The following is a 15,770-nucleotide window of genomic DNA, read 5'->3' on the forward strand; positions in this document are numbered from 1 at the left end:
TTTTTTCTTCAATAATCTTTGTGTATTTTAGTCTAGAGTTCACATCTGAGAGATGGTCAACTTTTATTTGTCTTAAAACTTTCTTACATGTTCTTATTTTCAATATGAAATTCAATTTTATCCTGCTCAAGACTAAATGGTGATCACTTCCAATTTCAAATCCTCTGTACACTCTAGTGTCCTGCACCAGGGAAGAAACCTCACTATCAACAATGACTATTTTATTGTAGTATAGCAAATATCAGAAATCCAACAGATATTTGTCATTATATTAGCTTTGCTCTTTTCTCCAAATTTTATCAAAATATTTTTGTATGTCTGACAATCACCACGAGAAGATGAGAATTAGACATTAGGTCAGAATCCCTGGTCTGTTCTCCGCATTCCTTTAAAGGCTATATGGTGGTATCCTCTCAGTTATACAGCGTTGATCCTTAAGCACCCAGTTCTGTTCCAGTTATCTTGAATTCAAACTGCTGACCAGGCCCTCATAATTTTGCAATGCAGCTGGGGTAAAATTTAAGCATTTCCACATTTCAGGTTTCTGATGTTCTTATATTTTTTTATTTTTAATATTTTGAGTAATACACACTTTAGACTGCATTCTTCTTGAATATTTTCCACCAATCTTTCCAACTAATTTCTCCTTACATGTTCCATTTTTCATATCATCTTTATATTCCTTTTACAGTACTCTTTCCTCCATTTCTAAGCTTTTCAGTATCCTCTGGAACATTTTGTCACCTTTGTTCATATTTATCCATTATATTCTTACCATAGTCTTCAATTTGCTTTTGTTTTGTTATCTCTGTATTCTTTCAGAGCATATTCTTGCTTACTGGCTAGGAACTCTTGTTAGCTGCTAAATTTTTGAATCCACAATACAGCTCTAATTTTTTCTATCCTTTAAAACAGTTTCATCACATGCTTCCATGAATGAAGTACTCAATGTTTTTTAGTCTACCAGAGTCTAACAAACTACCCGAGTCTTGAAAGTTCTATTCTTATTTTCGATTTTCATTTTTTTCTCCAATAATATTTGTATATTTGCATCTACCTTTCACCTCTGAAAGCTGCTCAAGTTAGATTCTTTTTAAAACTACCCTGTATATTTTTCTTTTCAATATGATATCTATTTTAATCTTGCTCAAACCAAATGGTGATCTTTCTAGTTCAAATCTCCTGTATACTCTTGTATTTGGAACCAATACAGAGATGTTAGTATCAACAACAACTGTCAAGACTTTTTTTTTATGTCTTTACTTCGTGTGTGCATTTGTGCACATCTTTATGTTGGTACATGGTAATTGCTAGTCTGTGACCTCAACAGAAATCAGAAGGTACTTACCATTATTATTGGCTTTCTCTTTTCTCCAAATTTTCTCAAAATATTTCTATATGTCTGGTAATCATTTCATATTCTTCTATTCCAATCTCAAACAAGGACCAACTTTTTTCTTTGTTATTTACTTTCTGTGACCATTGGCACCAATAAGTTTCATTGTGAAATTCTCATTTTGTTGTTCCCAGCATCACTCAACTTGAAATTGTCTGTCATTCAAGAAGATTATTTTCATCATAAGATATCTAGGAGATCCCTTTTGTCATACATACAGCTCATCACACTGTGCCTTAAACACATTCAAGTTCTCTGCAGATTCACACTCACAGGTGATTCCTTCCAATCATTCCCAACTCTTCATGCAAAAAAAAAAACCCTTGCTCACACCCTCCTTATACAGCTTTCAGGGATGATCTCATGCACTCCCCCAAAACTCGCACCATTTTACAAAAAATCTCTTTAACGCTAATCCTATAATAACCCCATACCAACTTGTATGTCTCTAATCATATCACCCTTATTCCTCCTATCCACTAGACTCTGCAAATTGCATTCTCTCAACCTTTCTTCACATTCACCATTCCAGAGATCAGAAACTATTTTAGTCAATCTTCTCTGGACCTTCTTCAGCATCTCTTCATCCTTTTGAAAACCAGGTGACCAAATCTGTATTCCATATGTGGCCTAATCAGAGCATTATACAATGTGACTAGGAATTTCCTTACTTCTACAAGTCACTCTCCTCTACATCATTACCAGAATTCATTGTGTTGTTCTTACAATTTTGGCAATATATCCTCTAAATTTTAGATCCTTATCCACCAACCCCAAGATGTGTTATTTCCTCTGCCTCCAACAATATATCCCCACCAAGAGTAAATTATACATGACATCTTTGTTTTCCAAATTTTAAAACCTTACATTTTGCAACATTGAATTGGTATTTCCACTCCCTTGCCCATTCACTCAGTCTATTCAGGTCTTCATGCAAGGTCGCAACATCTGCTCTTCTCCTTATAGGTTGTCCCAACTTTGCATCATCTGCAAACAACAGAATATCCCCATTTAAATCTTCCTCAATATAATTAACATACACGTTAAAGTGCAATGGCCCTAAAACTCTAAGACCCCTGAGGCACTCCACTAGTGACTTTCCTCTTCTGGGAAATATTGCTCCCCCATACACAACTTGTTAATACCTATCAGACAGCCAACACTAGTCTAATATCCAATCCTATCTGCTCTAGTTTGATTATCAACTTTTCATGCAGTAATCTATCAAAAGTCTTTGCAAAGTCTAAGTATACTACTGTGTATCTATCTCCCAAGTCCAATGCTGTTGTCACCTTATTGTAATAAATAAAAGTACATTATTAAAACATGACCTCCCTTTAGCAAATCCATGCTGTCTATCAAAGATATACCATTCTTGTCAACCCAGTTTTGGACCCTGATTTTCACCAGCCTCTCCAACACTTTAATCACAATACCTGACACACAGACTGGCCTGTAATTTGATGCTTGAGTCCTTTCACCTTCTTTATGAAGCGATACAATCTTGCCTTCCTTCCACTCATTTGGAACTTGACCCTGATGCAAGACTCATATTAAACGAATATGTCAAAGCCGATGTCAACTTCCTGGCACATTCCTTCAAAATACTCAGTGATATATCATCAAGTCCCACAGACTTATTAATATCAAGTTTGCTTAAATTCATCGTATACCTCTTCCTCACTCATAGTCAATCTCTCCTCATCATCAACATTTCATGAAGACCTTTATGAATTACTCATCACATATCTCAACTATCTCCTCCACAGCAGTTGTCCTTATACGATTTTCTCCAATCAGTGCCGTCCTACCTAATAGTTTTTTGCTGGTTGAAAGAACTCCCTAGGATTTTTTTTTAGCTTCATTAGCTAACTGCTGCTCATACTCAGAACTTTTCCTACCTTTACCAACCGAGTAACCCTCCACTCCTCTTATGTTGCCTCCATAATGCCTTTTTTCTCTGTATCGCATGCTTAGACTTTTCATTCATCCATCCATTTCACACCTACCTTATTTAATCTTCTAACCTTTGGAATACATTTAGATATGGCTTCTACTAGATAGTTCTTGAATAACACTGATCAGCATTGATCTCCTTTCCACCAAGCTCCTCATTCCATGCTACAGCTGCAAACTGTTTCCTGAGCTTCTCATAATCGCTAACCTTGTAATTTCATATATGCCCTTTCCTCACAGACCTTCTCACTGATCAACCACCTAGGTAATCACTTTATTGTCACTCTCACCAACTAGAGGGAGATTTGACACTTCGTTTATAATAATATCTTCTGATGAGATGAAGTCCATGACCCTCAATCCTCATGTGCCTTCTGTTACATACTGCCTGAGGTAGTTGTTCCTGAAAAACTCAAACTCGTTTTCTTTACTTCCGGTTGCTATTTCATCATCCCAGTCTATATTACCGTAATTAAAATCACCCATAGTGATCATCCTTGCTTGACTAATTTGTCTGATAACTACCTTCCACATTACCAGGTCTATAGCAACATCCAATGAAGTATTTCATTCTATTCACCTCTATCTCACACCATACTGCCTCAAAACCACTATCATCAGTAGCACTTCATCTCCCTTTTTACTCTTTCTATCTTCGTGAAATAGATCATACCCTTCCATCTCTATTCCTGTCAGGATGTCATCCTCATCCAGCCATGTGTAATTTATTCCAACAATTTTTGGGTGAACTCAATCAATGCAACCATTTCACTTCCGTTGTTTCTGATACTTCTAGCATTCGTATACAAACATAACAGCTCATTCCTGGATCTATAACAATTTTCACTGATACCACTTATTAGACATGACTTTTCCGTACTTTCCATAAGCCCGTTTCTTTTTCTCCTTACTCATCCCAGAACCTTCTTCAGATATAATTGTTTTCCTATATCCCAGGTCATCCCATACTTTTTTTTTGTCTACACACATATTCACATCCTCTTGGGGCATCAACCATTCTCACACCATGTTCCCCTGTCCACCCTGATTCTCCTGTTTCCTTGTTTGTCTTGCACACTTGTTTTCTCTCATACTTTACACCCATGCTACCTACTTCATTCATAAGCACCACTTCAATCTCTTCATCTTTACTCTTCCATTCTTTCACATCACTTCTTACTTGCTCAGATTCAGTTTCTGCACTCATTACTCCCTTCCAGTAGCAGTCTCTCCAAATGACTCACACCAAAACCATTCTGTACATTCTATCAAACTGCACTCCTTTATCTTTGCACATTTCTGCTGCCTGGGTATTTTCATACCTGAGCAACACACTGACTACCTTTCCTATCACATTTATCTTTAATTCTTCTCAACAACTTACTGATATCCATTCTTACATTCTCCTTGTACCCAGTCAAGTCATTTGTTCCTCTTACCACTATCAACTCCTTTGCTTTGGAATGACTTTAATGGGATTATATTGATCAAGTGCATATAATAAACAACTATGTTATACCAACTAGTTTCACCAACTAAGGCTGTTGGCATCTTCAGGGTACATAACTGATGTAAGGCACTAAAAAGTAAAAAACTGTTACAAACTATAATCAACCAATTCTAATTATATTAAACAAAGAACAGAGCACGTACAATACATGCATAGAGCGTGCATGATATCACTTGTTATTTAGGAATTCTATAGCTGGCACTATAATTCAGTTCTGGCGAGTTGAGGGATCTAATAAGAGTCTTCCATATCACGGGCAAGATTAGTCCTTGGTTCCTGTTAAGGTTTTGTATACAGTGGGCAACTGTTGTGGCCTCCTTAAAAATTCGGGAGCAGAAGTCTTCCTCCATGTAAGGAATTGTGCTTCTATCCCACTCTATGGTATGGTTCGTTCTTGAGAAATGAAAAGCTAACCCCGAATTTTCTTCTATGTTATTATTGACGTCACCTATGTGTTCTTTTTGCCTAATTTCAAGGCTCCTTGAAGTTTGGCCGATGTAATTCAAGCCGCACGAGCAGGGTAAGTCATAAATTCCAGCATATTTGGAGAAAAGACGGCTATCTTTTGGAGATCTTAAGAATTGTCTAATCGTTTCTGTGGGTTTAAAGGCCCCTCTTATTTTATGTGGTCTAAAGAGTCTAGCAATCTTATTGGAAACTGTCCCTAAGTATGGAATGACAATGGTAGAAATATAATGTATATCATCTTGTTGTCTTTGTCGGGGTTCAGAGAAATGTATCTTGTGGACGAGTCTTCGAGAAAATCCATTCATGGTAAGGTTGGTGAATATCAGGGATAGTTCTTCCTGGAGGTCTTGTTGATCTGTTGTAAGGAGAGAGGCACGGTTCTTCAACATGTGTACAATACTAAGTTTTTGAAAAATGTGGTGGCAGGAAGTGAAATGTAAATAACGTCCTGTATTGGTTGGTTTGTGGTAAACTGAGAGGTTGATACCACCATTCAGAAGCTTCTTAATTAAAGTGTCCAGAAATGATAATTGTTTATCTTTTTCAAGTTCTAGAATGAATTTGATTGTGTGGTGTAGAGAGTCAGGTTCGACTTGGTAAGAAAGTCGAACAGGTCCTTTTTTGTGTGGTTCCAAACAATAAAGATATCGTCCACATATCTCCACCATACTGTGGGTTTAGGGTCTGTTTGAGTTAAGATTTTACTTTCAAAATCGTCCATAAAGAGATCAGCACAAGATGGAGAGAGGGGGCTACCCATTGCAAGACCAGTCAATTTTTATTCCATAAGAAAAAGTTTGATGTTAAACAATGATGGAACACAGAAGTAATGTCTTGTGGGAGCAAACTTCCTAAAATGTTGATAACTTCCTCCACAGGGATGTTAGTGAATAGAGATGTAACATCCAGGCTGGCGAGTAAATCCGTATTGGAAATAGAGATGTTGTTCAGTTTCTCAACAAAATGTTGCGAATTTCGTATATAAGTATCCGAATTATGGATGTGTGGTTTGAGGAGGCCTGCCAGGTGTTTAGATAACAGATAAGTTGGCGAATTGATTCCATCCACAATCGGGCATAGTGGTATTCCATTTTTATGTACCTTAGGAGCACCATATAGTCTTGGTCTGGGTAGTGGCCCCTTGCCTTTAATACAAAGCATCATACATCTCCTCCAGGAGATGTGCTTTGCATTAAGGGTAAATATTAAGATTAGTGATCAGAGCTTATTCTACTTTTACCATGAGTTGCCTTGGTCTTGCACTACGTACAGGGTCAGCTAGACTTGCAACACTTGCAGGCACAAACTTGACTTGTTTGTCTGTTTGTTTACATGGGAAATGGAGTAAAACCAGGTTTAAAATAGCTTGGTATCTTTAACATTTATTATACCCAAGGAAAATACTTTCTATATATATATATATTGCTGTTTACCTGCCAGTTAGTGGCAGATTATGAAGATACTTTATATTTAAAGTTTGATTTTTCTTACACTAGATTAAAATATAGATGAGGATAGGAACATGTGTAGTATTTGTTCTGGTGAAAATATTTACTACGAGCCAGCAGAAGAAGAGAAAGACAAGAAGGAGTACTTATGTGTGAAATAAAGAATTGCACTAAACTGCATATATATATGTTAATATGAATCAAACTATAAATATTCCTTTTTTTTATTTAATTAAATGGCTTGTGAACAACACATTGGACTGAGTCTTTGAATGCACTATCTTGAAAATTTTGAACTTGCGTAAGATAAAGTATAATCAAGCCACGATTAATTAAAGGCAAGGATTAACATAAGCTGGGAATGCCAACAAAATCTGCTTTGTCTTTTATTTAAAATCTTATAATCGCTCACTCAATACATAGTCTGACTGGTGCAGTTGTGAAACAAATTTGTTAGACTATAGAGCATGAGAACATTGGATCTTGTAGAAATAAATAAATGAAGGCAGTTGATAGTTAAGGCATTCTCATAGACAGGCTTATATGTTGGTTATGCATTTCTAAATCACTTAGGGAATTGAACAACGTAGATCCGAATATAAATTAAATTATACTTTAATAAATATTTCCAATATTTCGGCAACATCACGTTGCCATTTTCAAAAGGAACTTACAAAAAGGCACATGCACGCAGGCACTACAACACAGTAACTGAGAATGAAGATATGAAGCTATCGTTCTCCTAGAAGTCCTTATGGTGCCCTCTAGCTGGTTAAGTAGGTGTTCTTGGCCGTTGGGGCTGAAGGTCTGTTGATGTATTCCTCCCAAATTTGGGGCAGTTGCATACAACCAAATTTGTTGAGGTGTGGAGAGTTTCTTAGGGCTGAGGCTGATTCCATAAATAGTCTTTCAAATTTGTATTTGCTACGGTGTATTACTGTAGTTTTCTTCCACCGTATTCTGTGGTGTGTATCCAGAGCATGGTCTGCAAGACCAGAACGGCTGTACTTGTGAAACCGGATGTAGTCCTTGTGTTCAGAAATTCTGATATTCGCTGTCCTGCCTGTTTGGCCAAAGTACGACAGTTTACAACTGCAAGGGACCTGGTATACACCAGGTAGGTCTAGGGGAAGTGGTTGGTCTTTGGTGGAGCAGATAAGGGATGCCAATTTTCTGTAAGGCCTGTAACAGGAGGTGAGGTCATGTTTTTTAAAATTTTGGTAATTTTTTCCGAGGTGCCTCAGATGTAGGGAATGGTGATGGATTTAGAGTAATCTTTGTTGTGGAGGGGGGGGGGGCTGTGGTTTGTAGGTTTTAATATTTTTTGGGTTTTTTTTTTTTGGGGGGGGGGTAGCCATTGGCTGAGAAAGTGTTGAGGATGTGATTTAGTTCAGTGTTTAGGGCCATGTCGTTAGAACAGATTAGTTTAGCCCTGTTGTATAGTGTTTTCACCACTCCATATTGTTGTGAGAGGGGGGGGGGATTGTTGGTGAATGTATCTGCCTGTATGGGTGGATTTTCTATAAACTGAGAAAACGAAGGTTCCATCAGGCTGCGGGTGACTAGTGTGTCTAGGAAAGGGAGGCTGTTGTTTTCCTCTTTTTCCAGGGTGAACTTGATTCTGGAGTGTTGGTTGTTTAAGTGTGTAAGGAAGGAGAGGAGTGTTTCAGAGCCATGTGGCCAAATAGCGAACACATCATCAACATAGCGAAGCCAAATGGTTGGTTTTTGTGGGGCAGAGGCTAAGGCTTTTTCTTCAAAGGTCTCCATAAAGAAATTGGCAGTTGTAAACTGTCATACTTTGGCCAAACAGGCAGGACAGTGAATATCAGAATTTCTGAACACAAGGACTACATCCGGTTTCACAAGTACAGCCATTCTTGCAGACCATGCTCTGGATACACGCCACAGAATACGGTGGAAGAAAGCTACAGTAATACACCGTAGCAAATACAAATTTGAAAGACTATTTATGGAATCAGCCTCAGCCCTAAGAAACTCTCCAAACCTCAACAAATTTGGTTGTATGCAACTGCCCCAAATTTGGGAGGCATACATCAACAGACCTTCAGCCCAACGGCCAAGAACACCTACTAGAGGGCACCATAAGGACTTCTAGGAGAACGATAGCTTCATATCTTCATTCTCAGTTACTGTGTTGTAGTGCCTGAGTGCAGGTGCCTTTTTGTAAGTTCCTTTTGAAAATGGCAATGTGACGTTGCCGAAATATCGGAAATATTTATTAAAGTATAATTTAATTTATATTCGGATCTACGTTGTTCAATTCCCTAAGTGATTTAGAAAAGATAGTTAAAGCAGTTAACCATTTACATGAAGCTTAAGTAAAAGGAAAACAAAGACCAATCAGTGTTGAGAAATATGTGATAGGTAACAGAATGTTTATAACATCACTACCTACACAATGAAATAGCAGGTATGCTTACAGAATAATGTAAAAAAACAACAAATAATTATAACGTTTCAGTGATCTCCTACATATGTTGTCTACATCCTGGGTGATGTAATATTCTTACTGAACACTTTAAAACAATAGTTTTCAAGAAAATTCTTGTTTTGATGAATTATGAAAGAATTCATCGAAATATTATTGGTGAATTGTTTTTTCGATCAATTGCATTTGCAATGAACTGTCATTAATAAACTGTTTATTTGATAAGTGGCTTTTTCGATGAATTGCCATTTGTTAAATTGTTGTTTGATTAATTGTTTATTCGACAAATTGCTTTTTCGATCAATTGCCATTTGGTAAACTGTCTTTCAATGAATAGTATTCAATGAATTTTCATGAAATGATCATGAATTTGCTATTTCTCTTGGATACTTAAGTTTTTTCCTCTGTAACAAAACTGCTTGAGAATACTTGCAATTAAATGGACACAACACTCTGATGTCATGTCCTAATTTTAAACTATTCTAAACAACCCAAAGTATAATACTGATTTCTCTACGTAATCAGATTAAAGAGATAATGAAGATGTTTCATTCTTCTGTACCCACTCTCCATTTTTGAGGGAATTATGATTTCAGTTTGAAATCGTAATTCTGTTGAAAATGGAGATGGAGGGTTCAAAGTTGAATGTTCCCAAATAGAAATGTGGAAACAATGACATTAAAATGTCACCTCAAAACATCAGCTAAACTTTTTGATTTTCTTTTCAGGGCTTGAATTTACTTTTTTTTTTTTTTTTGCTTATTTTCAGTGCCAGTGCTAACAAAAGATTTCATTCAGTAGAATAGAATAATCACATAAAAATAAGTGTTTATATAAAAAAATATAAACCAATAAATAAATCATATAAAAATAATAAAAAAATATCATGTAAAAAATAAAAAATATGATTTTTATTGATTAGTATGAGATTAACACACAGCTTATTGGAGGCTTGAAGTTGCTTGAAAAAGTTCCTTTGATAGCAGAGTTTCTGGATTATCTAACCAAAACCTTACTATGGTTTACATAACAAACTTCACTGGGTGGGAATGACACTGGAAAAAAAAACAAAAAACATTTATATGCTGATCTCTGAATGAACATAGCATGATAGTCCACAAAAACAAGACCCCTCCATGACCTGCTCAAGTGGAGAGGACCTTCCAGTGATAGTATTGGCTTTTTTCTTTTTTATTCTTTTTCTGTGCTTTTCTTACTGCGATGCTGGTGTAGCAACCAGGATAGCCCTGACTTTCCACTCTGGAGTGCAGTTGTTGCTTGCTGGAGAGTGGTCAGCTTTGTAGCAGATGGGTGGGGAACTTTGATGCTGAATCAAACTCCTCTTGAGAATAAATAATTTTTCATCCTTTTGTTTATCAGAGACCTTAAACAACCCCAATCAGGCTCAGAAACTATACAATCCTCAACAGAAAACTAAAGTAAGAAACAAAAAACATCAGATTCTGGTGTTTAGGCTTATATGTTGATTCTCCAGCATCGTGTTGTTTAAGAAAATTACCAACATAGACTAGATAATAACTAAAAATATTTAATTATTACTTTCTATATTTCGCCAAATCAGCATCTTCAGGGATTAACACACTGGTATTAAACACATGCAACCAAGCACACTTCAGTAACAAAGATGGAACAGGAAAGATACAGGAAAACCTAAAGTCCTATAATTAAGACTAAAGTCTTGAGTGGCCGTAGTGGTAGAAACCACTATGGCTGCTTAGGATTAGCAGACCACGCCCTGGATACCTGGCACAGGATCTATTTTAAAAAAAAAAAAAAGCCACCTTACTCCACTGAAGCAAATTTAAATTCAAGAGACTTTTCCTCAAATCTTCTGCATCTTTTACCAACATTTCCAACCTAAAAGAAATATGGTTGTATCAAACTGCCTCTCATATAGGAAACCCTCATCAGCATTAGACAGTCAGCCCAACAGCCAAGAACACCCAACCAGAACCAACAGGTGGCATAATTATAGGACTACAGATCTTCCTGTATCACTCTTGTTCCATCTTTGTTACTGAAGTCTGCCTGCATTAAATTATATTTTTAGTTATTATCTATTCTACGTTGTTAATTCATTAAACAACACGATGCCAAAAAACATCAGAGGCTGCTATAAATATACCACTTTTCTTAATCTTGCATTTATCAGGGGGAATACTTACTTGGAAATATGCTAAATTCTGAATGATCATAATATGATAGTCCTCAAAAACAAAGCTCCTCTATATGGGGCACCTGTTTATCTTGGAGAGGGCCTCCCTGTGATGTACAGTGACCTCCCTATAGGAGGCATACCTGGGGTCCACTGACAATCCGGCATTGCTGGATGTTGCCATCATTCGTGGGGATGGGACAGGGGAATTGACTTACCCTTGGAGGGGCAACTGTGCTCACTTCTAGCAGGTTCCACTTAGTACGATCATAGAAACAGTTACTATATGACTATCAGTTGAAAATTATTGCATTTAAATTCCTTCTGCTACAGATGGGTCTCAACATTAGCTGGATAATGTCATATTGCAGGAAATCTCCCTTCCCCTTAATTTTAATGAGGGATTTAAATGGACACAACACTGTGGGGTAGTACTAGAACAAACATCAGATGAACAGTTGTTGAGTATATGCTTGACAACAGTAATCTCTCCCTCCTAAACACCTTGCATATGCCTACCCGATCATTCACTGCCATCAACTTGACTATCTGCTCATCCTCCCTTTCCCACTCTTTAAGTGGGAAACTGATGAGAATTTATTTGAAAATGATCATTTTTCCCATGATATCCACTTTTCTGTGTGGACAACCATACACTCATCACGGATATCATGAGGGGAAATTGAGCAAGCTGGCTGGCCAACCTTCTCATCATTAGCAGAATTTTGTTGTGATGGTCAACTCTTCTTCCATCAGTGATACAGGAATCATGTGACAGAAGTTCCAAAAACATCTAGTCGGTTTCCATATTTCCCTAAACCATGGTGGAATGACAATTGTATGACAGTTAAAGAAGCTCAGAAGAAAGCTTAGGGTATTTTCTGACAATACTCCACAACAACAAGCCTCATAGCTTTCAAACGTACCTAAGCTTTAGCAAGATGCATCAGGTGTCAGTCTCAAAAGGGATCCTGGATCGAATGCATATCTTTCATAACAAGTGCAACTAACAGTAAACAATAATAAATTAAAGAAGCCAAGAAATTATATTCTTTGTTTCATCCTTTATCTAAGTGTAAGCAAATAAAGTTTGCACATGAAGTAACTTCAAGACTGAGCACCTCATAAGAGGCTAATGACTTCGCATCAGTTGCCTTAGTATCCCACAGTGCAATGCACATATCCTTACAGACATTGTTATTTCATGTGCAAACTTTGTTTGCTTACACTTGGATAAAGGATGAAACCATGAATATAATTTCTTGACATCTTTAATTCATAATATAACCAAGTAGAAAAACTTTCAATATCCAAGTGTAAGCAAACAAAACTAAGGTGATTGATGTGAAGTCAACAGCCTCTATACACAGATAGTTCAGTTGAATAAATTTTATGAAATTATGAAATAAGAGAAAAGTTAGTCAAAATACTAAACCAGCTGTATGCAAGACAGTGTTCAAACCAATTTTAACTAATGGATCTGAGAGCTGAGTTGTGAAGATGCTTCACATGCAAACATTGTTTGCTTGCACTGGTTAATGGATTAAACAAGAATTTATTTTTTTGTAAAGTATAATCGATCTTAGATTAGTTCAATTCACACACACATTTTTAAATGCTAACAATGTCAAGTTCCTTCTAAACAACAATAAAAAATTTCCTTAAATTAAATTCCTTCTAAACACCAACTAATATTTTCATTTATGATATGATTCTGCCCTTGATGCTATCTATTTATTTTCCTAATTTCTTTCAGAACTCTCATATATGTGGCTTATATCTCATAACTGTGGCTTTTTCTAGTCTTTGATTAAATGCTTTATTTCTAACTTGGCTCTCAGATCAATTAGTTAAAATTGGTTTGAAATTTGTCTTGCATACATCTAGTTTAGTATTTTGACTAACTTTTCTCTTATTTCATAAAATTTATTCAATTAGCTTTCCACCACAGCTTTGCTTGTTCTGTTGCTGTTACCATTTTTAATTTGCCACCTTTACCAATGCTCCATATTGGAGCCTTTCTGGTCAAAATATGAAAAGATGCTTTTTTTTTTTCCACATTTCGTGGAAAAGCATATATCTTTTTTTTTTTTTTTTTTCTACATCGAGTATTAATAGGTAATCTTTATTGCATTTCTTTTTGATATTTTCTTCTATAGTTCCACCACTACTCATCTCATTCAATAGTCTTTCCAAGTATGCTACTCTATCATTTATCCAACCTTTAAAACAAATCCTTTAATTAACCAACCATGCATGTCAACTGACTTATGGTAGAGCACTATGTAATTGTACTTTACTTTCTAACTTTTAAATTATCAGAATGCAAATTGCTTTCCAACTGTGGTCAGATATACAGTAGATTACTGTAATTACTCCAGAACTCCAGAATATATCTTTAGTTTTTCTATTGCCATCTCTGATTCCTTTTGCTGTATATTTCCTTATTTCTAAGCTTTTTCAAAAGCGCTTCCATAACATTTTGCTATGTCATAATATTTATCATCTATATTTTTTGAACATCCATTTCTGACTTTTGTGTAACTATTTTTACACACACAGCATAGCTTTCTTACAAGTTTCTCTGTATTCTCTCAAGACATCTCTTAAATTACTTGCTTTAAGAACATTAAGTATGCTTTCTTTGTTTTTGTGATTTGTGTTCACTATGAAGTTCACTTTCTCTGTTACTTGAAAACAACTTCACCACTTGCTTCCTTGGATGAAGTCAGGTAATGTTTTCTTCAGTCTGCCACCAAGTCTCCAAGTTTTTAAGCTGTTTATTTTTTTCTCCAGCATACTATTTGTATATTTGAGTCCACAGTTTATTTCTGAAAGCTGCTTTACTTTTATTCATAAAACTTTATTGCACATTTTTCTTTTCAATATGATATTAATTTTTATCTTGCTCAATTAATGGTTATCACTTCCTATTTCATGTTCGCTGTACAGGCATGAAGATATCATTATCGATGACTAAGATATCACCATCAATAATAATGTAGTCAGTAAGACTTTTTTATATCTCATATTTTATCCATGTTAATTTTGTGCACATTTCTATTTACTTACCATATTAGAATATGGTAAGTAAATAGAAAACCAGCAGGTAATTACTGTTATTATTAGCTTTGCCCTTTTCTCCAAATTTTTCCCCAAAAATTTCTATATGTCTGAGATTCATTTCCAACTCCGCTGTTTAAATATTCAAGGAGCAGCTTTTTCCTTTTTCATTATATTAGTCACCTTCTCTCATGACAAAAAAATGCTTCTGTTTCTTAATAGAAACAGATTTCTGTGGGATTACGAGCACAAATAAGCTTTGTTGTCTAATTCCACATTTTGAAATTTTTCAGTATCACTTTACTTGAAACTGTCTGCAGTCAAGAAGTTGATCATTGTGTTTAGTGTCAAATGCTTTAGCTACTCTTTTTCCCTGAATAATATACATATATAGATGTGTGTGTGTGTGTGTTGTTAGTTCTCTTTCATTGGCTGACTTAAGATATTTATTTATAATTAATTTATAAGTAATCATAAAAAATTTAAATATCTATTTTAGCTTGAAAAAAACTCAATTTGTGTATTCCAGAAAATTCTCTTCTTACTCAATCAAGATTCATACTCATGGAAAGTATGCTGTTATTTTTCTCCACATCAGGCATATTTTGTCTGCTAAAATTTCGTAAGGAGCAAAAAAGGTACCTTTTATTATCGTTATTATTTGTTTTGTAATTCTATAGTTACATAGAGCATGATATACGGCTTTGAATGCAAAATTGTTGACTTTCATATGCAAAGCAGGTTAAGTCACCATTAATTTTCTCTCATGTTAAAGATATATATACAGTGTGGCCACAAAATCCCATTCATTATCCCTATGTAAAAATTCATTTGGTAAATACGGTTCATTGGGCATGTGTTTTAATTTCTCATGAAAGTGTTTGTCACTGATTATCTCTTCCCACTGGTTTTTTTTCCAGTATTAAATATATTTTTTAAAATTTTATTTGATGTTTATTTTCTTTTGCACATCCACCCAGTCTATTCAAGTCCCCTTGCAAAGCCATGGCATCTGCTTTATGCCTTGTAGCCCTTTCTAACTTTGCATCGTCTGCAGACAACTGCATATCATCATTCAAGCTTTTCTTGATACCATAAACATAGAAGACAGCAATGATCTCTTTGTGGTCCACCATCACTAATGTCTTTCTTCTATTGTCCCTAACCCCCAAACACAACTTGCTGATACCTATTAGACAGCCAATCTCCAATTCAGTACACTAATCTACCATCCAACCCCATCCATTCCATTTTAATTACTAGGTTATTATGTGGTAATCAACCAAAGACCTTTACAAATC

The 15,770-nt window shown here is 35.7% G+C and overlaps 1 protein-coding gene across 1 annotated transcript in view; it reads left to right on the plus strand.

The window, feature by feature from the left end:
* rt (Protein O-mannosyltransferase rt) overlaps positions 1-15,770 on the plus strand; it is a 375,338-nt gene that overhangs the window by 73,677 nt on the left and 285,891 nt on the right. Inside the window, exon 6 of the mRNA XM_090396396.1 lies at positions 14,999-15,107. Within this exon, the coding sequence (XP_090252522.1) occupies positions 14,999-15,107 (109 nt within the window). The remainder of the gene's footprint in view (positions 1-14,998; positions 15,108-15,770) is intronic.

The sequence above is a fragment of the Typopeltis vanoorti genome, chromosome 8 (assembly GCF_054136105.1).
Source record: "Typopeltis vanoorti isolate ZY-2024b chromosome 8, IOZ_Tvanoo_1.0, whole genome shotgun sequence".
NCBI classification, from domain to species: domain Eukaryota; kingdom Metazoa; phylum Arthropoda; class Arachnida; order Uropygi; family Thelyphonidae; genus Typopeltis; species Typopeltis vanoorti.